The following is a 25,189-nucleotide window of genomic DNA, read 5'->3' as shown; positions in this document are numbered from 1 at the left end:
CTCATAGGATGTAGAATTGAGAACTGTTCAAGGTAACATGGGTTATACACATGAGTAACTTGCCTCTTTCCCAACAACCATCCACTGACTGTGTGGCTGCTCACATATTCCTTGATTGTCAGCATTGTTTCTGATCCTTTTGTCTTTTGGTATAGGGATGATAAAGACCCAAATGGTGAGGCTTCCAGTGGCACCCCCTCAGACAGAATTCAAAGGAGGAAGAGGTTCTCTTTCATGCCAAACCTTGCCAAACCCCGGGCGGCCGCAACCCCGGCCCTCACCCTCTACTCCTCCCGGACCTCCAAGTCCCCTGTGAGAGTGGGCACTGAGACCCCAGCCCCTGAGGCTCCAGGGGCCCCCCAGCGAGACAGATGCTGGACCCCCACAGGGCATGAGATGCCCAAGGCGGAGGCCTTCTGGAGGTAGTAGGCAGGCCAAAGTACAGCCCAAACCCAGCACCCTGTCCCCATCTTCCCCAGCCCCTGAGACAACAACCCCCCCACTGGGGAAGCAGGCAGTGGATTACTCATCCCCGTCACAACAGACCCTGCAGGCAGCAGACGAGGAAACATCCTCACAGCTCACCAAACAAGACAAAGGCAGCATCCAATTAGATCTCTCAAAAAAACACCAGCCACTAAAGCTCCATCCACTCCATCAGAGAATGTCCCATCATCCTCCCTTTCACACGAAGAGGGTATCTCAGTATCTGAGAGAGCTAAGACTCTGGTAGCCAGGTCTGTGTCTGTTGGGCTCACCGGGTTGGCACCAAGGGGGTCCAGGTTTAGCAGGTTCCTGAATGACCCAACGGACCTGCAGAGGCTGGCCAAGGCCCGGAAGCTCAGAGAACTGCTGAGACAGGAGATGAACAAGGTAAAGGTGAGATTGTTTCAGTCTCACTGATTTTCTTTAGTTCAGAGATTAAGGCTTGATAATGTAATCTTGTGAAGCTAACACATGATGCATGTTTGATAGCACAGACTCTGCAGAGAATGTAGGATTATTTTTGCAAATTGATAGGTTAAGTGAAGCACTTAGTGTACCTCCAACACATACAGTTGAAGTCGGAAGTTTACATACACTTAGGTTGGAGTCATTAAAACTCGTTTTTCAACCACCCCACAGATTTCTTGTTAACAAACTATAGTTTTGGCAAGTCGGTTAGGACATCTACTTTGTGCATGATAGTAATTTTTACAACAATTGTTTACAGACAGATTATTTCACTTATAATTCACTGAATCACTATTCCAGTGGGTCAGAGTTTACATACACTAAGTTGACTGTGCCTTTAAACAGCTTGGAAAATTCCAGAAAATCATGTCATGGCTTTAGAAGCTTCTGATAGGCTAATTGATGCCTAAAGGTACCACGTTCATCTCTACAAACAATAGTATGCAAGTATAAACACCATGGGACCACGCAGCCGTCATACCGTTCAGGAGGGAGACGCGTTCTGTCTCCTAGAGATGAACGCACTTTGGTGCGAAAAGTCCAAATCAATCCCAGAACAACAGCAAAGGACCTTGTGAAGATGCTGGAGGAAACAGGTACAAAAGTATTTACATCCACAGTAAAACAAGTCCTATATCGACATAACCTGAAAGGCCGCTCAGCAAGGAAGAAGCCACTGCTCCAAAACCGCCATAAAAAAATCCAGACTATGGTTTGCAACTGCACATGGGGACAAAGTTCGTACTTTTTGGAGAAATGTCCTCTGGTCTGATGAAACAAAAATAGAACTGTTTGGCCATAATGACCATCGTTATGTTTGGAGGAAAAAGGGGGAGGCTTGCAAGCCGAAGAATACCATCCCAACCATGAAGCACAGGGGTGGAAGCATCATGTTGTGGGGGTGCTTTGTTGCAGGAGGAACAGGTGCACTTCACAAAATAGATGGCATCATGAGGTAGGAAAATTATGTGGATATATTGAAGCGACATAAAGACATCAGTCAGGAAGTTAAAGCTTGGTCGCAAATGTGTCTTCCAAATGGACAGTGACCCCAAACATACTTCCAATGTTGTGGAAAAATGGCTTAAGGACAACAAAGTCAAGGTATTGAAGTGGCCATCACAAAGCCCTGACCTCAATCCTGTAGAAAATGTGTGGGCAGAACTGAAAATGTGTGTGCTATCAAGGAGGCCTACTGACCTGACTCAGTTACACCAGCCCTGTCAGGAGGAATGGGCCAAAATTCACCCAACTTCTTGTGGGAAGCTTGTGGAAGGCTACCTGAAACGTTTGACCCAAGTTAAACAATTTAAAGGTAATACACTCAATTATTATTTGGTAGCATGTAATCTTCTGACCCACTGGGAATGTGATGAAATAAATAAAAGCTTAAATAAATCATTCTCTCTACTATTATTCTGACATTTCACATTCTTAAAATTAAAGTGGTGATCCTAACTGACCTAAAACAGACTTTTTACTAGGATTAAATGTCAGGGATTGTGAAAAACTGAGTTTAAATGTAGTTGGCTAAGGTGTATGGAAACTTCCGACTTCAACTGTACTATGTCTATATTAGGAGTAGGCAATTTCGATAAGGGTAGGGGCCACAAAAAAAAAAACAGAACTCATCATGAGGGGCTGCAGTGGCTCATGGGTCTGCTAGACTAGTTTACTAATCTAAAAAAAATGTTGCTGACATGGGCTAATTGAGTGTCTGCTGATGCATGAATGGGAATACAGCCATGCATCAGTTGGTCACAGATACCTTAAAAGCGTAAGGGTGTGGATAGGGTTGCACATTTTGGGGAATATTCAGAGATGGTAACTTTCCGTGGGAATTAACGGAAATATATGCAAATTAATATTACTACCATTTACATGTAGATGTTTCTTGCATTGGATATATTTGCCATATCATATGGAGACATAAACATAAACCTTTTACCTTATCATAAGTGGACATAATTGTGAATGATTAAACCCTCCAAGAGAAAAAAAAAACACAATTTAGTCACAAATTGATCTTTAATTAAATTAGTTGACTCTTCACATGGGATGATTTCACTGAACAACAAAAGAAAGGGAATATTGAATGATCCCCAATGATCCATCGCATCTCCCAAAAACATTTTCAACATACATCTGTAAAATAATAGTCTATAAACTGAAGCTTTGGTTGTCTTCCTCTCAGCCTTCCATGTCTTCTCCCTGGACCTCCTCAATGGCCACCTCTTGAACATCAGACTCTGAGGCCTCATCTTCACTGTCACTTTCCAACCTTGTTGAGGATGGCTCGTTGTCAGGCTCAAGAATCCTCACATTTGCCCGAATGGCCAACAATTTTTCAACCCTTGTATTGGTCAGCCTGTTGGTGCTTTGGTGTGTGTTCCCAAACAAGGACCAGTTGCGCTCTGAGGTGGTGGGATTTAGAGACAACAGGGGAAAGAGCCTGTGAGCATCAGAGGTGAACCAGTTGCATACACAGGTCGAGCAAGACATTCATCAGCATTTCTCTATGTTCCTATATTGAGTGAAGAAAATGTCTGATTCCAGGAGGACCATGAGCTGTTGCTATTGATAAGGTGTCTGATTAATTATTTTCACCTCCAATAGAAGTAGAGGGACTTTTGTCAGAGGTTCCTTTATTGTGAGCGCCGAGGGAACTTTATGCACTTGGCCAGATGATTACATTTACATTTACATTTAAGTCATTTAGCAGACGCTCTTATCCAGAGCGACTTACAAATTGGTGAATTCACCTTCTGACATCCAGTGGAACAGCCACTTTACAATAGTGCATCTAAATCATTAAGGGGGGGGGTGGTGAGAAGGATTACTTATCCTATCCTAGGTATTCCTTGAAGAGGTGGGGTTTCAGGTGTCTCCGGAAGGTGGTGATTGACTCCGCTGTCCTGGCGTCGTGAGGGAGTTTGTTCCACCATTGGGGGGCCAGAGCAGCGAACAGTTTTGACTGGGCTGAGCGGGAACTGTACTTCCTCAATGGTAGGGAGGCGAGCAGGCCAGAGGTGGATGAACGCAGTGCCCTTGCTTGGGTGTAGGGCCTGATCAGAGCCTGGAGGTACTGCGGTGCCGTTCCCCTCACAGCTCCGTAGGCAAGCACCATGGTCTTGTAGCGGATGCGAGCTTCAACTGGAAGCCAGTGGAGAGAGCGGAGGAGCGGGGTGACGTGAGAGAACTTGGGAAGGTTGAACACCAGACGGGCTGCGGCGTTCTGGATGAGTTGTAGGGGTTTAATGGCACAGGCAGGGAGCCCAGCCAACAGCGAGTTGCAGTAATCCAGACGGGAGATGACAAGTGCCTGGATTAGGACCTGCGCCGCTTCCTGTGTGAGGCAGGGTCGTACTCTGCGGATGTTGTAGAGCATGAACCTACAGGAACGGGCCACCGCCATGATGTTGGTTGAGAACGACAGGGTGTTGTCCAGGATCACGCCAAGGTTCTTAGCGCTCTGGGAGGAGGACACAATGGAGTTGTCAACCGTGATGGCGAGATCATGGAACGGGCAGTCCTTCCCCGGGAGGAAGAGCAGCTCCGTCTTGCCGAGGTTCAGCTTGAGGTGGTGATCCGTCATCCACACTGATATGTCTGCCAGACATGCAGAGATGCGATTCGCCACCTGATTCTGCACCTTTGTTGCATTCTTCACATAGTATTTGGCACAGTAATTGCAAATGTACACAGCTTTTCCTTCTACATTAGCTGCAATGAAATGTCTCCACACATCAGATCGTGCCCGTGGCACTTTCCAGTAAAGATTAGGGAAAAAATTGTTTAAAAAACATCAAATACAATTCCATGTAAAGATAAATAGTTAAGAAGTTAGATTAAACATCTAATTTGTAAGATACATGTTTTAAAATGAAACATTTATGGAAACAGGTGAATTAACACTCCTCAGTTAGCCGGCTCAAACAAGCTAAAACCCACATGTTAGCAAAAACTAACTAGCAGAAATTGTTAACAAGTTAGAAATTATTTAAACACACTTTACTGTAGGATACTATTTACTAGTTAACAAAAAATCATGTATGTCATTTAAATATATTCTCCCGACCAAGTATTGTAATCAAAACTTACCTGAAAGCATGTAGTCCTTGGCTCAAACAGTGTAGTAGTGTGGACTCAATAGCATCTCATTAGTGTGCAAGATCTTGAGAATCAGCTGTACATGTGATGGAAGTGTGCACTGCACATGTGATGGAAGAATCCACTGTGCATGCAGAGGGTTGCAATTCCATTGAATTGGGGATAGTTTAACCAAAATATGCCACAATACCTAGAATTGCCTTATGTGTATCCCACAAAAAAAGGTTCACTGTTATAAGCTACATTTTTTTGATGAATATAAGCAAAATTTCCAAAACTCCCAGGGCTTAATAACTTTTTATGGAAAATTCTCGAATTTTACCGGAAAGTTTCCGACCTTTTGCAACCCTAGGTGTGGATCAGAAAACCAGTCAGTATCTGCTGTGACCACCGTTTTCCTCATGCAGCACGACATATCTCCTTTGCATAGAGTTGATCAGGCTGTGTCCCACTCCTCTGCAATGACTGTGAGAAGTTGCTGGATATTGGTGGTAACTGGAACATGCTGTCGTATACGTTGCTCCATAGCATCCCAAGCATGCTCAATAGGTGACATGTCTGTTGACTATGCAGGCCATGGAAGAACTGGGACATTTTCAGCCTCCAGGAATTGTGTACAGATCCTGGTGACATGGACCGTGAATTATCATGCTGAAACATGAGGTGATGGCGGCAGATGAATGGCATGACAATGGGCCTCAGGATCTCGTCACGGTATCTCTGTGCATTCAAATTGCCATCAATAAAATGCAATGATGTTCGTTGTCCATAGTTTATGCCTGCCCATACCATAACCCCATGGGGCACTCTTTTCACTACGTTGACATCAGCAAACCACTTGGCCACACAACACCATACACATGGTCTGCGGTTGTGAGGCCGGTTATACGTACTGCCAAATTCTTTAAAATTACATTGGAGGCGGCTTATGGTAGAGAAATGAGCAGCAAGCATGCCAATTGCAAGCTCCCTCAACTTGACATCTGAGGCATTGAGTTGTGCGACAAAACTGCACATTTGAGAGTGGCCTTTTATTTTCTCCAGCACAAGGTGCACCTGTGTGTGTAATGATCATGCTGTTTAATCAGCTTCTTGATATGCCACACCTGTCAAGTGGATGGATTATCTTGGTAAAGGAGAAATACTCACTAACAGGGATGTAAACAAATTCTGCACAAAATTTGAGAGAAATAAGCTTTTTGTGTGTGTGGAAAATTTCTGGGATCTTTTACGGTATTACAGGAAAACAGAAAGGAAAACGCCCCATACTGCCTGGATGCCTGATGAAGACCTAAGGGTCGAAATTTTGTTACAATAAAATCACCTGGGAGCATGAGCAGCAGTGTGTGCCATTTTTTCTTTCTGTTTTCCATGAGTTTGCCTACAACTCCAGCACCTGCGGAAAGTACCTGGATGTGCATATGTTGTTCAGCTTTTGGACGTCTTTTATGTAAACAACATTTGTGCACAACATTTGAGAGAAATATGTTTTTGTGCGTATGGAACATTGGGATCTTTTATTCCAGCTCATGAAACGTGGGACCAACACTTTACATGTTGCGCTTCTTTTTTTGTTCAGTGATCCCTGGTCTATATAAACTCTCTCTCATCTCACTGTCAACCGAGTTTATTTTCAGCAAACTTAACATGTGTTAATATTTGTATGAACATAACAAGATTCAACAACTGAGAAATAAACTGAACAAGTTCCACAGACATGTGACTAACAGAAATGGAATAACGTGTCCCTGAACAAAGGGGGGACAAAATCAAAAGTAACAGTCAGTATCTGGTGTGGCCACCAGCTGCATTAAGTACTGCAGTGCATCTCCTCCTCATGGACAGCACCAGATTCGCCAGTTCCTGTTTTGAGATGTTACCCCACTCTTCCACCAAGGCACCTGCAAGTTCCCGGACATTTCTAGGGGGAATGGCCCTAGCCCTCACCCTCCGATCCAACAGGTCCCAGACGTGCTCAATGGGATTGAGATCTGGGCTCTTCGCTGGCCATGGCAGGACTCGGACATTCCTGTCTTGCAGGAAATCACGCACAGAACGAGCAGTGTGGCTGGTGGCATTGTCATGCTGGAGGATCATGTCAGGATGAGCCTAAAGGGAGGATACCACATGAGGGAGGAGGATGTCTTCCCTGTAACGCACAGCGTTGATATTGCCTGCAATGACAACAAGCTCAGTCCGATGATGCTGTGACACACCGCCTCAGACCATGATGGACCCTCCACCTCCAAATCGATACCGCTCCAGAGTTCAGGCCTCGGCGTGACGCTCATTTCTTCAACCATAAACGCAAATCCGAACCATCATCCCTTGTGAGACAAAACTGCGACTTGTCAGTGTAGAGCACTTTTTGCCAGTCCTGTCTGGTCCAGCAACGGTGGGTTTGTGCCCATAGGCGATGTTGTTGCCGGTGAGGATATGCCTTACAATAGGCCTACAAGCCCTCATTCCAGCATCTCTCAGCCTATTGAGGACAGTCTGAGCACTGATGGAGGGATTGTGCATTCCTGGTGTAACTTGGGCAGTTGTTGCCATCCTGTTACTGTCCCGCAGATGTGATGTTCTGATGTACCGATCCTGTGCAGGTGTGGTTAAACTTGGTCTGCCACTGCGAGGACGATCAGATGTCCGTCCTGTCTCCCTGTAGTGCTGTTTTAGGCTTCTCACAGTATGGACATTGCAATTTATTGCCCTGGCCACATTTGCAGTCCTCATGTCTCCTTGCAGCATGCCTAAGGCATGTTCACGCAGATGAGCAGGGACCCTGGGCATCTTTCTTTTGGTGTTTTTCAGAGTCAGTAGAAAGGCCTCTTTAGTGTCCCAAGTTTTCATAACTGTGACCTTAATTGCCTACCGTCTGTAAGCTATTCGTGTCTTAAAGACCATTCCACATGTGTTTGTTCATTAATTGTTTTGGTTTCTTGAACAAGCATGGGAAACAGTGTTTAAACCCTTTACAATGAAGATCTGTGAAGTTATTTGGATTTTTACAAATGATCTTTGACAGACATCTTTGACATCTTGAAAAAGTGATGTTTATTTTTTTGCTGAGTTTAGTAGCCTCGAGATTCTCAGTTAAATCAGTGGTTGCTGTCACTATTTCCAGATGCTTGATGGCAGCAAAGTAATCTGTCAAGATAATAATAATCATATAATGTTTCCATTTTAAAGATATCTCTTTATTGCTCCACTGTATATAACCGTGTAATGTTTTCAATGTGCAGAAACTGAGGAAAGCCAAGGTGTGTTTGAGTGAATATAAGCTGGATCCCTCTAAAATGACCATGAGCGATCTTCTATACTACCTGCCTGATACCATCCCCATGACGTAAGGTTATATATAGGCTACCTTCCGTGTGGGTCCTATACAGTATAATCTGTGTTAAGAGAGTTTTTCTGAGCCCTAAAACCCCTGTGTTGTGTGTTCCTATCAGGTCCTATCTGGAAGAGGAACAGAGGGAGAACCAGACTGTTCTGCCGCTCACCCACCCAAGAGAAGTAGGCAGATTACAATGGAAGTGGAATAGATCACACAATATAAAGAGGTGTGCTATGCTGTTTAACCCAACTTAAACGACCATCTCTGTCCCCCACAGGTCCCCTGCGAGGCCCCCAATGCCAGAGGCCCCGGCTGAGACAGCAAGCCAGAGGGATGAAGATGAGGATGGTGATGACGCTGACGATGGGGTGATTGTGCTGCGAGTGAGGGTGGCAGAGGACGGGTCTCTGATCATCGATGAGGAGAGGTCAGTGTTTAAAGAAGCTTTCTATGGTTCCTTTTGACTTCAATAGCCACTTGCCCGTTATCATGACTTATCAGTGTGAGCCATGTTACCTGACTTGGTGTGGGTGTGTCCTCCAGTTTGACGATAGAGGTCCTGAGGCAGAAAGGGCCAAATCCAGCTAATGATGGAGACCCGATCTTTGAGCGTGGCTCCACAACCACCTACTCTAGCTTTAGGAAAGGGACACACGTCAAACCCTGGTGCAACAAAGGTACAGTATGACAACCACTTGGTATCTGATGTGTACTCCCACATCATGCACAACTAGGCAATCTGTATTTGTTTCTGCACATTGAAACCAAAAGTCTTACTTAAACCAAAGGTGTGTGTTTCATCAGAGACAGACATGTTCTTCCTGGCTATCAATATGGTGGGAACAGACTTCTCTATGATTGGACAGCTGTTTCCTCACCGCGGTCGCGTTGAGATCAAGGTATATATTACCTGTGTATGCTATGATAGTCTCAATATTTCCTGTATACAATAGAATATTCTAAATTATTAGCCTCATAAGAAATCACTGATATTAAGATATTTGCTTTACTCATCAAATACTGTAGGTTGGGTTGTATCACTTTAAAACTGTACTAGGCATGGTTGTGTTACTGCAGGTCTATAATTTGGTCTCCTGGTTTTTTATCTTTCAGAACAAGTTGAAGAAAGAGGAGAGAGCAAACAGCTGGAGGATAGACAAGGCCTTCAGTAATTTTGGAAAACTATTTTATCAGAAGCATATTACTATACTTAGTCATTATAAATGGGATTGGGGAATCAAACGCATTATGGTATTTTCTCTGTTCAGAGGAGAGGCGTAGGCTGGATCTAGAGTTCTTCACTAGCCTCTTGGAGAAGATCTTGTGCATCAAGGCGAAGAGTAACAAAAACAACAAGTCCCCCACGGAGAAGAAAGTGATCAAGAAAAATAAGAGAAAACCAAAAGGTAACTAAATACATTTCCTTGTCTACTTCGTATTGGTCGTGTAGGGAGTTCCACCACAAGTCAATGCCTGAATTTCTCAGAGTGGATTTGCTATGTGTTGCATCTCATATGGCATCTCTCACCCATGTTATCTGGTGAAAGTGATGTGATTTCTTGGTCATAGTTCATATTAAGAGGGTAGTAATGTCTTCAGCCTCACTCACGAGCCATCCTTGCGTTCTGTATGGGTCTCTCTCTGCTCTCTCTCCATCAGAAAAGAAAGCAGCGAATCAGCTGAGTGACGTGGAGGAGGAGAGGTCTGATCCGGAGATGGACAGCGACGAGGTGGAGGGAGAGAAGGAGAACGTCTCTAACGTAGGGACTACACCTGCCGCTGACGCCACCACCCCCAAGAGAAAACGCAAAAGGACGGATGGAGGAGAGTCCTCCCCTAAAAAAGTAATGTATGGAAAGAAAAAGAAGAGCAGCAACCTGGTAACACCTGATCAAGGTGCAGTAGAACCACCATGATTTCAGAAGTGCTTTTCACAGTAGCTATATAACTAAATTAAAATACACAATATCTAGTAACTTAGGATCTTGTCTTATTTACTGACATTGTTGTGTCCTCTGCTTCCTCAGAAGAGGCTGCTTCAGTCACCTGCTGAAAGGTAACATGTGCAGTTTGGAAACAATTTCACTATAGGATAGGAAACAAGTGTTACTTGCTGAGATATCTCTACAATGTATTTTTGTATTAGTTCAAAGCAAGCAGAAGGGCCAGTGGAAGGAGACAAGGGTCATGTGGAGATCAAACAAGTCCAGCTGTCCCGTGGTCGACCCCAGAGACCTCTCCCTAACCTGGGGAGGAAGTGGGGCCAGAGAGGCCTGCATCCCAGGACCAAGCCTAAAGAAAAGGATAAAGATGGGCCCATACCTGTGGAGGAGGAGAACACTGAAGAAGGAGTTTCTAAGGAACAGGTTGGTCTTTGTGTTGGGAGGGAAACCTAATTTTAGACAGAAAATAGAGCTTATATTCTTGTCAACATCATCGTGGATAGAAATGTTCCTGTGGTCATATCATATTTCAGGGTGACAGATAGCTTAGCGGTTAGAGCGTTGGGCTAGTAACCTATTTGAAAGGAAACACTGAAGTTTGTGGAAATGTGAAATTAATGTAGGAGAATATAACACATTAGATCTGATAAAAGATAATGCAAACAAAAAACATGCACTTTCAATTTTTTCCCTATCATTTTGAAATGCAAGAGAAATGCCATAATATCATATAGGAGTTTAGGAGCAATTTAGATTTTGGCCACCAGATGTTAGCAGTGTGTGTGCAAAGTTGTGCAATACTGCACAATATTTTCTATCAAGTCTGGCCGAATGTGCCGAATTGGTCAATTTATACATCTTCAAGTACATAACTATAGAGAACATACAAAAATGAACTTTACACACTCCCAGGAATGTCATACATGATGGATCATTAGCTTCCCTACAGAAAAACCACATCTAGATGGCCGGGCGGGGTGGGTGTGGAGCCAGAGACAGCAGTTGGGTCAAACTGCAGAACCCAGTCCCTACATTTGAATATAAAAAATGATTTTATCAAACAAAACTATCAGACACTCAGAATGATAAATCAGAGCAAGATTACTGAATATAAGTACATGACTTACCTTCAGAGGTGAATGTATCAAACCAGTTGTCATGATAGTTTTTTGTTGTTGTGCACTCTCCTCAAACAATACAATGGCATTTCACTGTAATAGCTACTGTAAATTGGACAGTGCAGTTAGATTAACAAGAATTTAAGTTTGTTGTTACTTACAACATCATTCTAGTCACATTAGCGCACGTTAGCAACAACCGTCCCGGTATAGGGACAACGATACTTCGGGATCTTTAAGAGGTTTTAACATGTCTTCTCCCCTTCATCTACACTGATTGAAGTGGATTTAACAGTGACATCAATAAGGGATTATAGGCTTCACCTGGATTCACCTGGTCAGTCTATATCGTGGAGGCAGCTCTGCAGAGTCGTCACTAACTGCCACAGTCATAAAATCTGATTTTAAACCTAACCTTAACCACACTGCTAACCCTAATGCCTAACCCTAACCTTAAATTAAGACCATAAAGCTCATTTTTGTTTTAATGAAATTTAGCAATATAGCCAATTTTGACATTGCAGCTCACACACAATTGTTTATTTTCCTTATTAATTTAAAACATTTGTAACGTTCTATCAACTCAGATAGTACTGTCCAACCTCTACTTTAACTCACTTTCAGGTTGATAAAGCTGCTTCCTCGAAAGTCAGTCAAAAGAAGAAGGAGAAAGCTGGTGAAGTTTCTTCATCTGAGGAAGAGGAGGAAGAAGCCAATGATAAACCCATCAAATCCACCAGGTAGGTACAGTTGAAGTCAGAAGTTTACATACACTTAAGTTGGAGTCACTAAAACTCGTTTTTCAACCACCCCACAGATTTCTTGTTAACAAACTAGTTTTGGAAAGTCTGTTAGGACATCTACTTTGTGCATGACACAAGTCATTTTACCAACAATTGTTTACAGACAGATTATTTCACTTATAATTCACTGTATCACAATTCCAGTGGGTCAGAAGTTTACATACACTAAGTTGACTGTGCCTTAAAACAGCCTGGAAAATTCCAGAAAATGATGGAATGGCTTTAGAAGCTTCTGATGGGCAAATTAACATAATTGCCTGTTTGCTTGACATCATGGGAAAATCTAAAGAAATCAGCCAAGACCTCAGAAAAATAATTGTAGACCTCCACAAGTCTGGTTCATCCTTGGAAGCAATTTACCAATGCCCTGAAGGTACCACGTCCATGTGTACAAACAATAGTACGCAGGTATAAACACCATGGGACCACGTAGCTGTCATACCACTCAGGAAGGAGACGCGTTCTGTCTCCTAGAAATGAACGTACTTTGGTGCGAAAGGTGCAAATCAATCCCAGTACAACAGCAAAGGACCTTGTGAAGATTCTGGAGGAAACCGGTACAAAAGTATCTATATCCACAGTAAAACGAGTCCTATATCGACATAAAAGGCCACTTAGCAAGGAAGAAGCCACTGCTCCAAAACCACCATAAAAAAGTCAGACTATGGTTTGCAACTGCATATGGGGACAAAGATTGTACTTTTTGGAGAAATGTCCTTTGGTTTGATGAAACAAAAATAGAACTGTTTGGCCATAATGACCATCGTTATGTTTGGAGGAAAAAGGGGGAGGCTTGCAGGCCGAAGATCACTATCCCAACCGTGAAGCACGGGGATGGCAGCATCATGTTGTCGGGTGAATTGCTGCAGGAGGGACTAGTGCACTTCACAAAATAGATGGCATCATTTTTTTATACCTTTATTTAACTAGGCAAGTCAGTTAAGAACAAAATCTTATTTTCAATGACGGCCGAGGAACAGTGGGTTAACTGCCTGTTCAGGGGCAGAACGACAGATTTGTACCTTGTCAGCTTGGGGTTACTAGTCCAACGCTCTAACCACTAGGCTACCCTGCAGCCCCATTATGTGTATGAAAATTGTATATTGAAGCAACATCTCAAGACATCAGTCAGGAAGTTAAAGCTTTGTCGCAAATGGGTCTTCCAAATGGACAATGACCCCAAGCATACTTCCAAAGTTGTGGCAAAATGGCTTTAGGACAACAAAGTCAAGGTATTGGCGTGGCCATCACAAAGCCCTGACCTCAATCATATAGAAAATCTGAAAAAGCACATGCGAGCAAGGAGGCCGACAAACCTGACTCAGTTACACCAGCTCTGTCTGGAGGAATGGGCCGAAATTCACCCAACTTCTTGTGGGAAGCTTGTAGAAAGCTACCTGAAACGTTTGACCCAAGTTAAACAATTTAAAGGCAATGCTACCAAATACTAGTTGAGTGTATGTAAACTTCTGACCCACTGGGAATGTGATGAAAGAAATAAAAGCTGAAATAAATAATTTTCCCTACTATTATTCTGACATTTCACATTCTTAAAATGAAGTGGTGATTTTAACTGACAGGGAATTTTTACTATGTTTCGATGTCAGGAATTGTGAAAAACTGGGTTTAAATCTATTTGACTAAGGTGTATGTAAACTTCCAACTTCAACTGTGCATATATATATATATATATTTTTATACACACACACACTGAAGAAGGTCACAGCCATGGATTTTAGTGGGCAATCTAACTGTTTGTTTGTGTATTTCAGGTATGGTAGAATCCCCCAAAAGACACAGCTCCTGAATTACCCTGCAAATGAGGAGGGGGACTTGCCCTCTGACTCTGCCCCGGCTCCTGCCTCAAACGGATCCCCCTCCACTTCCTCCTCATCTGCCAAGCTGAAAGCCAAACCACCAACCAGTGGCCAAAATCAAACCTGGCCCCGCCCTGCCAGGTAGGAAGGTCTAATCAGCGGCCCGGACCCCCAAGCTGATAACCCTGAGGGCATCCCAGTCTGAAGATGATGATGAGGAGGGAGGAAGAGAACAGAAAGAGGAGGCACGGGCCCAGGAGGACCACCACAATCCCACAAGTGTCTGGGAGGAGAACCAGGTGCCAGCGTTTGTTCCTATGAGCCTTCGCTCACCACAACTCGTCGCCACAGAGGTTGAGGAGACCATGGAGGAGGTGAGAGTGGTGACACACATACCATTTTCATACTGCTGAGTCGACATGTACAGCGCTGGAACTGTACTAGAAAGGGCAAGGTGAATATTAAATATCAACGCCAGCACAGCCAATATAGATTGGCTCAATGGTGTGAAAGGGGTGACAGAGTCTACAGTCCTGGGGATGTAAATCTTCTCATAATGGATTCACCTATGTATTTTTAGTTCTTTTTTGGGTTAATTTACACTGATTGGAAAAGTATTTAGACCCCTTGACTTTTTCCCCATTTTGTTGCGTTACAGCCGTATTCTAAAATGGATGAAATAGTTCTTTCCCCTCATCAATCTACACACAATACCCCATAATGACAAATCTGCAATATCCCCACTGGTTTACCCATTCATTCACTCTGACTTGCTCTTCACAAAGCTGTTTTAGTTATCTTAAACCTTTAAATGCACCACAATCTTCCCTCTCTATGTATTTGTATTAGTTTATTATCAGTTTTATCATGCATGATTTTCCATCCTTTAACCTTCCTCCCTGTCCTCCTCTTCTTCACTCACAGCTTGGTATCTCCACCAATCTGCCTGACGTCCTAGCTCTATCCCAGGATGCTTTCTGTCCTGACTTGTCATGTGATAAAGGCGCAGGGTGAGATGGGCACAGTGCCCTGTGAACATCAGTTGGACCATCATGTGCCCTGTCTTGTGTGGACAAAATGTGTTTCCCTTTTCATCAGGAATATTCAACTGGGGGTACTGCAGGGGTCCACATAAAATATTATAAATAAACTGGATTTTTAAATATATATTTTTTTATGAATATGTTTTTCTTATGTCAACTTTATTTCTCAACTCCTAATATTGAGCCAATTACACTCACTGGAATCAGTTACATTCACTGGAGTCAGTTACACTCACTGGAGTCAGTTACACTCACTGGAGTCAGTTACACTCACTGGGGTCAGTTACACTCACTGGAGTCAGTTACACTCACTGGAGTCAATTACACTCACTGGAGTCAGTTACACTCACTGGAGTCAATTACACTCACTGGAGTCAATTACACTCACTGGAGTCAATTACACTCACTGGAGTCAATTACACTCACTGGAGTCAATTACACTCACTGGAGTCAGTTACACTCACTGGAGTCAGTTACACTCACTGGAGTCAGTTACACTCACTGGAGTCAATTACACTCACTGGAGTCAGTTACACTCACTGGAGTCAATTACACTCACTGGAGTCAATTACACTCACTGGAGTCAATTACACTCACTGGAGTCAGTTACACTCACTGGAGTCAGTTACACTCACTGGAGTCAATTACACTCACTGGAGTCAGTTACACTCACTGGAGTCAATTGCACTCACTGGAGTCAATTGCACTCACTGGAGTCAATTACACTCACTGGAGTCAGTTACACTCACTGGAGTCAGTTACACTCACTGGAGTAACTGACATGCTTTTTCAAAGTCTCTGCTAACAGGCCAGCAGTCAATAGACTACCAGTGTGGCAAGTGCTGCTGGTAGCTTTTTTTTTGCCAGCGCATTGCTAACCTCTGTTTAACCAGCCAAACAGCTACTTCTGGCAAATCAAATCAATTTTTATTTGTCACATACACATGGTTAGTTAATGCGAGTGTAGAGAAATGCTTGTGCTTCTAGTTCCGACAATGCAGTAAATGTGTCTGGAGTTACGTTTCTAGCTAAAGGGTTGGAGTTTGGACCTACAGCATACCTCCTCTTCCAATTATTATGTGGGGAGGTCAAAATAGTTTTTGATTGTCTACCAAATCTATTAAGTTTTAAATGTTTTACTTCTCCTTGCCATTATCATTCACCTAATGATAAGACAAGACGTGAAAAGATATGCTTTTGCTAATGTATGATGGCAAGGAAAGGTTGAAGACCCCTCCTATACAGTGCCTTGGAAAGTATTCAGACCCCCTGATTTCTTCCACATTATGTTACGTTACAACCTTATTCTAAAATGTATTTTAAAAATACATTTCATCATCAATCTACACACACTACCCCATAATGAAAATCAAAACAGGTTTTTAGAAATGTTCTAGAAATTTAATATCACATTTACATAAGTATTCAGACCCTTTACTTAGTACTTTGTTGAAGATTTTGCACACAAAGTATATAGACTCTTTTTTTCTTTTTTTCTACTGTGTTATTGACTTGTTTATTGTTTACTCCATGTGTAACTCTGTGTTGTTGTCTGTTCACACTGCTACGCTTTATCTTGGCCAGGTCGCAGTTGTAAATGAGAACTTGTTCTCAACTAGCCTACCTGGTTAAATAAAGGTGAAATAAATAAAAACAATAAAATAAAATAAAATCACCTTTGGCAGCGAAAACAGCCTCAAGTCTTCTTGGGTATGACGCTACAAGCTTGGCACACCTGTATTTGTGGAGTTTCTCCCATTCTTCTCTGCAGATCCACTCAAGGTCTGTCAGGTTGGATGGGGAGCATTGCTGCACAGCTATTTCCAGGTCTGTCCAGAGATGTTTGATCGGGTTCAAGTCCGGACTCTGACTGGGCCACTCAAGGCCATTCAGAGACCTGTCCTGAAGCCACTCCTGCGTTGTCTTGGCTGTGTGCTTAGGGTCATTGTCCTGTTGGAAGGTGAACCTTCGCCCCAGTCTGAGGTCCTGAGAGCAGGACCGTTCTGGAGCGGGTTTTCATCAAGGATCTCTCTGTACTTTGCTCCGTTCATGTTTCCCTTGATTCTGACTAATCTCCCAGTCCCTTCTGAAAAACATCCCCACAGCATGATGCTGCCACCAACATGCTTTACTGTAGGGATGGTATTGGCCAGGTGATGAGCAGTGCCTGGTTTCTTCCAGATGTGACGCTGGGCATTCAGGCCAAAGAGTTCAGTCTTGGTCTCATCAGACCAGAGAATCTTGTTCTCATGGTCTGAGAGTCCTTTAGGTCCTTTTTGGCTTACTGTGCCTCTTACTGAGGAGTGGCTTCCGTCTGGACAATCTACCATAATGGCCTGATTGGTGGAGTGCTGCAGAGATGGTTGTCCTTCTGGAAAGTTCTCCCATCTCAACAGAGGAACTTTTGAGCTCAGTTGGAGTGACCTTCGGATTCTTGGTCATCTCCCTGAACAATGCCCTTCTCCCCCAATTGCTTAGTTTGGCCAGGTGGCTAGCTCTAGGAAGTCTTGGTGGTTCCAAACTTCTTCCATTTAAGAATGATGGAGGCCACTAGGTTCTTGGGGACCTTCAATCCTGCAGAAATGTTTTGGTACCCTTCCCCATGTTTATGCCTCTACACAATCCTGTCTCTGAACTCTACGGACAATTCCTTCAACCTCATGGCTTGGTTTTTGCTCTGACGTGGATGATAAATGTTAACAGGATGCACCTGAGCTCAATTTCGAGTTTCATAGCAAAGGATCTGAATACTTATGTAAATAAGGTATTTCTGTTTATTATTTGTAATAAATGTGAGAGAAAAAAATCAAACTGTTTTTGCTTTGTCATTATGGGGTATTGTGTGTAGATTGAAGATTGTTTTATACGTTTTTTGTATCCATTTTAGAATAAGGATTTAATGTAACAAAATGTAGAAAAAGTCAAGGGGTCAGAATACTTTCTCGAATGCGCTGTACATCACAACCATCCCTGCTTCATCCATGTTGTTATACTATGTTTTGTCATAATATATTGATTTATATAGCACTTTCCACAAGACCTCAGTGTTATATTGAGGTCACTGGGTCAAGCACCCACCTGGTTCAAGCACTTCAGCTATTTTGCTCCAGATTGTGGATCTCTTATGAGGACTAATGTTTTTTTGTTTTCTTCATTCTAGGATGTAATTGACTTCCTGTCTCCAGATAACATGGAAGGTTGGTTGGTCATTTCAAGAGCTGATATCTATTGCATCCTCTTAAGTAAAACAGTCAAAAACCTTTCTCCCTCTATCCACTAACTATAGTGTTAATTAAACAGTCTCTTCTCTTCGGTCTGTGTTCTAGTATCTGATCTACCTCTCAGCACTAACTATAGAACGTTAAACAGTCTCTCCTCTGTGTTCTAGTGTCGGAGGAGAGCTACAACGAGGAAGCTAGAACCTTACTGGCCATCGGCAACCTCACCCAGCTGTCTCAGGCTGCTGAGGCCTGCACTGCAGGAGCAGATGATTTCATCACTGAAGAATGTTCCAATGAGGAACAACAGTACCAGCTGTCATCACAGCCCGCTGACCAATCACAAACTAGCACCACTCCTTCTGAATCTCTGACCCCTGACCTTTGGGTCACTGAGGCATCACTGATTGCTGAGGATTCTGTCCCTGTTGCCAAGTCAACAGCCTCTATCCCAGTCTCCAAGATATCAGCCTATGTTGCAGTCGCTATGACGACAACCACATCTGTCCCAGTCACCACGACAACAAAAATAGCCTCTGTCCCAGTCACCACAACGACATCCTCTGTCCCAGTCACCACAACGACAGCCTCTGTCCCTGTCACCACAACGACATCCTCTGTCCCAGTCACCACAACGACAGCCTCTGTCCCAGTCACCACAACGACATCCTCTGTCCCAGTCACCACAACGACAGCCTCTGTCCCAGTCACCACAACGACAGCCTCTGTCCCAGTCACCACAACAACATCCTCTGTCCCAGTCACCACAACAACATCCTCTGTCCCAGTCACCACAATGACAGCCTCTGTCCCAGTCACCACAACGACAGCCTCTGTCCCAGTCACCACAACAACATCCTCTGTCCCAGTCACCAGGACAACAAAAATAGCCTCTGTCCTAGTCACCACAACGACAGCCTCTGTCCCAGTCACCACAACGACAGCCTCTGTCCCAGTCACCACAACGACAGCCTCTGTCCCAGTCACCACAACGACAGCCTCTGTCCCAGTCACCACAACAACATCCTCTGTCCCAGTCACCACAACAACATCCTCTGTCCCAGTCACCACAATGACAGCCTCTGTCCCAGTCACCACAACGACAGCCTCTGTCCCAGTCACCACAACAACATCCTCTGTCCCAGTCACCAGGACAACAAAAATAGCCTCTGTCCTAGTCACCACAACGACAGCCTCTGTCCCAGTCACCACAACGACAGCCTCTGTCCCAGTCACCACAACGACAGCCTCTGTCCCAGTCACCACAACGACAGCCTCTGTCCCAGTCACCACAACGACAGCCTCTGTCCCAGTCACCACAACGACAGCCTCTGTCCCAGTCACCACAACGACAGCCTCTGTCCCAGTCACCACAACGACAGCCTCTGTCCCAGTCACCACAACGACAGCCTCTGTCCCAGTCACCACAACAACATCCTCTGTCCCAGTCACCAGGACAACAAAAATAGCCTCTGTCCCAGTCACCACAACGACAGCCTCTGTCCCAGTCACCACAACGACAGCCTCTGTCCCTGTCACCAGGACAACAAAAATAGCCTCTGTCCCAGTCATCACAACGACAGCCTCTGTCCCAGTCACCAGGACAACAAAAATAGCCTCTGTCCCAGTCACCACAATGACAGCCTCTGTCCCAGTCACCACAACGACAGCCTCTGTCCCTGTCACCAGGACAACAAAAATAGCCTCTGTCCCAGTCATCACAACGACAGCCTCTGTCCCAGTCACCAGGACAACCGCATGTATTCCAGTCACCACAACAACAGCCTCTGTCCCAGTCACCACAACAACAGCCTCTGTCCCAATCACCACGACAACAGCCTGTCCCAATCACCACGACAACAGCGTCTGTCCCTGTCACCACAACGACAGCCTCTGTCCCTGTCACCAGGACAACAAAAATAGCCTCTGTCCCAGTCACTACGACAATAGCCTCTGTCCGAGTCACCACAACGACAGCCTATGTCCCAGTCACCAGGACAACCGCCTGTATTCCAGTCACCACAACAACTGCCTCTGTCCCAGTCACCGCGACAACAGACTCTGTCCTAATCACCACGACAACAGCCTCTGTCCGAGTCACCACGAGCACAGCTTCTGCCCAAGTGCCTCAGAGCAGTGACGCGCCAACTCAGGAAACCATACCTGCAGAGGAGGAGCCTCTCAGACATGGGGAGGGAACTGTTATTGGACAAGCCTCTCATGTGGAATTATGTTCAGAAGTGTCCAAGCAGCAGACGACCTAACAGACCAGGAGGAGACGCTTCACTAAGGTCAAACCCAACCTGGGCCTGGCTGCCAGGACCACACAACCCAAACCAAAACATCCTACAGACAATATTACAACACAGCCAAAACCACCACAGTATACCATCACACAATCAGAACCACCACCACAGCCAATGCTGAATATCACTGCATCCTCAAAACCACAGCCAACCATGAATATCACCACTGTCTACTGAGAGTATTACCACAGAGTCAGAACCACAGCCCAAACAGAGAAGTACCACACACTCCAAGCCACAGCGCACTGCAAATATCATCACACACAGAGAACCACAGCCCATTCAGAGGACCAGAGTAGCCCATTCAAAGCCACAGTGTACACAAAATATTACTACGCACACAAGACCAGAACAGCCCACACTAAATACCACCACACAGTCAGAAGTACCCCAGCCCACACTAAATACCACCACACAGTCAGAAGTACCCCAGCCCACACTAAATACCACCACACAGTCAGAAGTACCCCAGCCCACACTAAATACCACCACACAGTCAGAAGTACCCCAGCCCACACTAAATACCACCACACAGTCAGAAGTACCCCAGCCCACACTAAATACCACCACACAGTCAGAAGTACCCCAGCCCACACTAAATACCATCACACAGTCAGAACCACCCCAGCCCACACTAAATACCACCACACAGTCAGAAGTACCCCAGCCCACACTAAATACCACCACACAGTCAGAAGTACCCCAGCCCACACTAAATAACACCACACAGTCAGAAGTACCCCAGCCCACACTAAATACCACCACACAGTCAGAAGTACCCCAGCCCACACTAAATACCACCACACAGTCAGAAGTACCCCAGCCCACACTAAATACCACCACACAGTCAGAAGTACCCCAGCCCACACTAAATACCATCACACAGTCAGAACCACCCCAGCCCACACTAAATACCACCACACAGTCAGAAGTACCCCAGCCCACACTAAATACCACCACACAGTCAGAAGTACCCCAGTCCACACTAAATACCACCACACAGTCAGAACTACCCCAGCCCACACTAAATACCACCACACAGTCAGAAGTACCCCAGCCCACACTAAATACCACCACACAGTCAGAACTACCCCAGCCCACACTAAATACCATCACACAGTCAGAACCACCCCAGCCCACACTGGATACCATCACAAACACACTCTCAGAACTACAGCCCATCCCAAATCTTGAGCAGTCAGGCCCAGGTACACGCAGAACCAGAGCCCCAATCCCAGAGTCACCTCTGAGGTCATCAGAAGAGGAGGAAGGTCACGATGGCCCAAAGGAATATACTTCCTCCTCCTTCAGTGCTGTAGTGTCTCAGTCAGGAACATCAGACTCAGACCAGCCCAAACAGACTGGTCCAACCTGCAGAGCCCGTTTACGTAAACCCAAACCCAACCTGGGTCGCACCACTAGAGCCGCCACACACACTTCATCCCAGGTACCAGAAAGCAGAAACTGCCCTGTAGCCCAGATACCACATGTTGAGACTACCAGGCCCAGCTCTGAGGTCCAGATACCACATGTTGAGGCTACCAGGCCCAGCTCTGAGGTCCAGATACCACATGTTGAGGCTACAAGGCCCAGCTCTGAGGTCCAGATACCACATGTTGAGGCTACCAGGCCCAGCTCTGAGGTCCAGATACTACATGTTGAGGCTACAAGGCCCAGCTCTGAGGTCCAGATACCACATGTTGAGGCTACCAGGCCCAGCTCTGAGGTCCAGATACCACATGTTGTGGCTACAAGGCCCAGCTCTGAGGTCCAGATACCACATGTTGTGGCTACAAGGCCCAGGTCTGAGGTCCAGATACTACATGTTGAGGCTACAAGGCCCAGCTCTGAGGTCCAGATACTACATGTTGAGGCTACAAGGCCCAGCTCTGAGGTCCAGATACCACATGTTGTGGCTACCAGGCCCAGCTCTGAGGTCCAGATACCACATGTTGTGGCTACAAGACCCAGCTCTGAGGTCCAGATACCACATGTTGAGGCTACAAGGCCCAGCTCTGAGGTCCAGATACCACATGTTGTGGCTACAAGGCCCAGCTCTGAGATCCAGATACCACATGTTGTGGCTACAAAGCCCAGCTCTGAGGTCCAGATACCACATGTTGAGGCTACAAGGCCCAGCTCTGAGGTCCAGATACCACATGTTGAGGCTACCAGGCCCAGCTATGTGGGCCAGATACCACATGTTGTGGCTACAAGACCCAGCTCTGAGGGCCAGATACCACATGTTGTGGCTACAAGGCCCAGTTCTGAGGGCCAGATACCACATGTTGTGGCTACCAGGCCCAGCTCTGAGGGCCAGATACCACATGTTGAGGCTACCAGGCCCAGCTCTGAGGTCCAGATACCACATGTTGAGGCTACAAGGCCCAGCTCTGAGGTCCAAATACCACATGTTGAGGCTACAAGGTCCAGCTCTGAGGTCCAGATACCACATGTTGAGGCTACCAGGCCCAGCTCTGTGGGCCAGAGACCACATGTTGTGGCTACAAGACCCAGCTCTGAGGTGCAGAGACCATCTATCCATCCATCCTTGTATCCATCCATTATTTTATCCTTCTATCCATCCATCTATCTATTCATCCATCCTTCCATCCATCTATTGTATTGTGTAATATGTTTTTCATTTAGTTCTGTCTGTGTGACCTAGACAAACTGCAGATCAGACCTAACACAGCAGTAAGGAACAGCCCAGTTGTTTGGTCCGAGCCAAGGAGGCTGTGCCAGCATCCACCTCAGACTATACCACCATCCCAGAGACGGACCACCCCACAGCCTCTACCCCAGACCATACCACCAACACCATCCCAGAGACGGACCATTAGACAGCCTCCACCCCAGACCATACCACCAGCCCCCAGCCCAGAGACGGACCATAAGACAGCCTCTACCCCAGACCATACCACCAGCCCCCAGCCCAGAGACGGACCATAAGACAGCCTCCACCCCAGACCATACCACCAGCCCCCATCCCAGAGACGGACCATAAGACAGCCTCCACCCCAGACCATACCACCAGCCCCCAGCCCAGAGACGGACCATAAGACAGCCTCCACCCCAGACCATACCACCAGCCCCCATCCCAGAGACGGACCATAAGACAGCCTCCACCCCAGACCATACCACCAGCCCCCAGCCCAGAGACGGACCATAAGACAGCCTCCACCCCAGACCATACCACCAGCCCCCAGCCCAGAGACGGACCATAAGACAGCCTCCACCCCAGACCATACCACCAGCCCCCATCCCAGAGACGGACCATAAGACAGCCTCCACCCCAGACCATACCACCAACACCATCCCAGAGACGGACCATAAGACAGCCTCCACCCCAGACCATACCACCAGCCCCCAGCCCAGAGACGGACCATAAGACAGCCTCCACCCCAGACCATACCACCAGACCCCAGCCCAGAGACGGACCATAAGACAGCCTCCACCCCAGACCATACCACCAGCCCCCATCCCAGAGACGGACCATAAGACAGCCTCCACCCCAGACCATACCACCAACACCATCCCAGAGACGGACCATAAGACAGCCTCCACCCCAGACCATACCACCAACACCATCCCAGAGACGGACCATAAGACAGCCTCCACCCCAGACCATACCACCAGCCCCCATCCCAGAGACGGACCATAAGACAGCCTCCACCCCAGACCATACCACCAGCCCCCAGCCCAGAGACGGACCATAAGACAGCCTCCAGACCATACCACCAGCCCCCATCCCAGAGACGGACCATAAGACAGCCTCCACCCCAGACCATACCACCAGCCCCCATCCCAGAGACGGACCATAAGACAGCCTCCACCCCAGACCATACCACCAGCCCCCAGCCCAGAGACGGACCATAAGACAGCCTCCACCCCAGACCATACCACCAGCCCCCAGCCCAGAGACGGACCATAAGACAGCCTCCACCCCAGACCATACCACCAACACCATCCCAGAGACGGACCATAAGACAGCCTCCACCCCAGACCATACCACCAGCCCCCAGCCCAGCCAGGTCCCTCCGTCACAGGAACAGCATCAGGAGAGGTGGCGGCTGAGGAGCAGGAGATTGTGGGCCGTTTAGACCTCCCAGAGACAGAGGAGGACACGCCCACTGGAGGGCGCGAGATGTAGGACCGTAGATCAGGGGCGGATTCTCAGGCTGCCTGTCAAATGACACCGCTGGCCACGAGTGGCCCCTTGAGCAGGTGAAGATTCTAATACCTGTCAATCTCTCCATCTGTCTCAGTTTGTACTATCTATTAGTTGTAAACTCCTCAATAAAATATGAAATCTCAAGTAGTTGAAAGGACCTCATGTTGAATTATAGTTGTTGATTGACAGGACACATTCGGTTAATGTCTTCCATTGATTAGATTGATTGATTAGGAATAATATTCCTTCCCTCTATAGGCCTGGTAGAAGACCCAGAGGATTTCTTTCTTTCATGTCCAATAAGACCTGCACCCCTGCAGCTGCCCCCTCTGCCCCTCCTCGAGGGCCCAGAGCAGCCCCTCAGAG

General features: G+C 46.1%; 1 protein-coding gene across 1 annotated transcript; it reads left to right on the top strand.

The window, feature by feature from the left end:
• The first annotated feature begins 234 nt into the window (after positions 1-234).
• Positions 235-15,232, top strand: LOC135547804 (transcription factor TFIIIB component B'' homolog). The gene is given in 16 exon segments (XM_064977045.1): positions 235-373; positions 488-873; positions 8,307-8,410; positions 8,517-8,580; positions 8,679-8,699; positions 8,701-8,828; positions 8,945-9,078; positions 9,206-9,300; positions 9,515-9,569; positions 9,670-9,807; positions 10,061-10,245; positions 10,429-10,457; positions 10,548-10,767; positions 12,087-12,202; positions 14,038-14,456; positions 15,007-15,232. Coding segments are annotated over 15 exon segments (2,004 nt in total). The 3' UTR covers positions 14,228-14,456; positions 15,007-15,232.
• Positions 15,233-25,189: the final 9,957 nt, after the last annotated feature.

This window comes from Oncorhynchus masou, chromosome 11 (assembly GCF_036934945.1).
Source record: "Oncorhynchus masou masou isolate Uvic2021 chromosome 11, UVic_Omas_1.1, whole genome shotgun sequence".
Taxonomy (NCBI): Eukaryota; Metazoa; Chordata; class Actinopteri; order Salmoniformes; family Salmonidae; genus Oncorhynchus; species Oncorhynchus masou.
The sequence above is the reverse complement of the archived record's forward strand: the minus strand, read 5'-3'. Positions and strand labels throughout refer to the sequence as shown.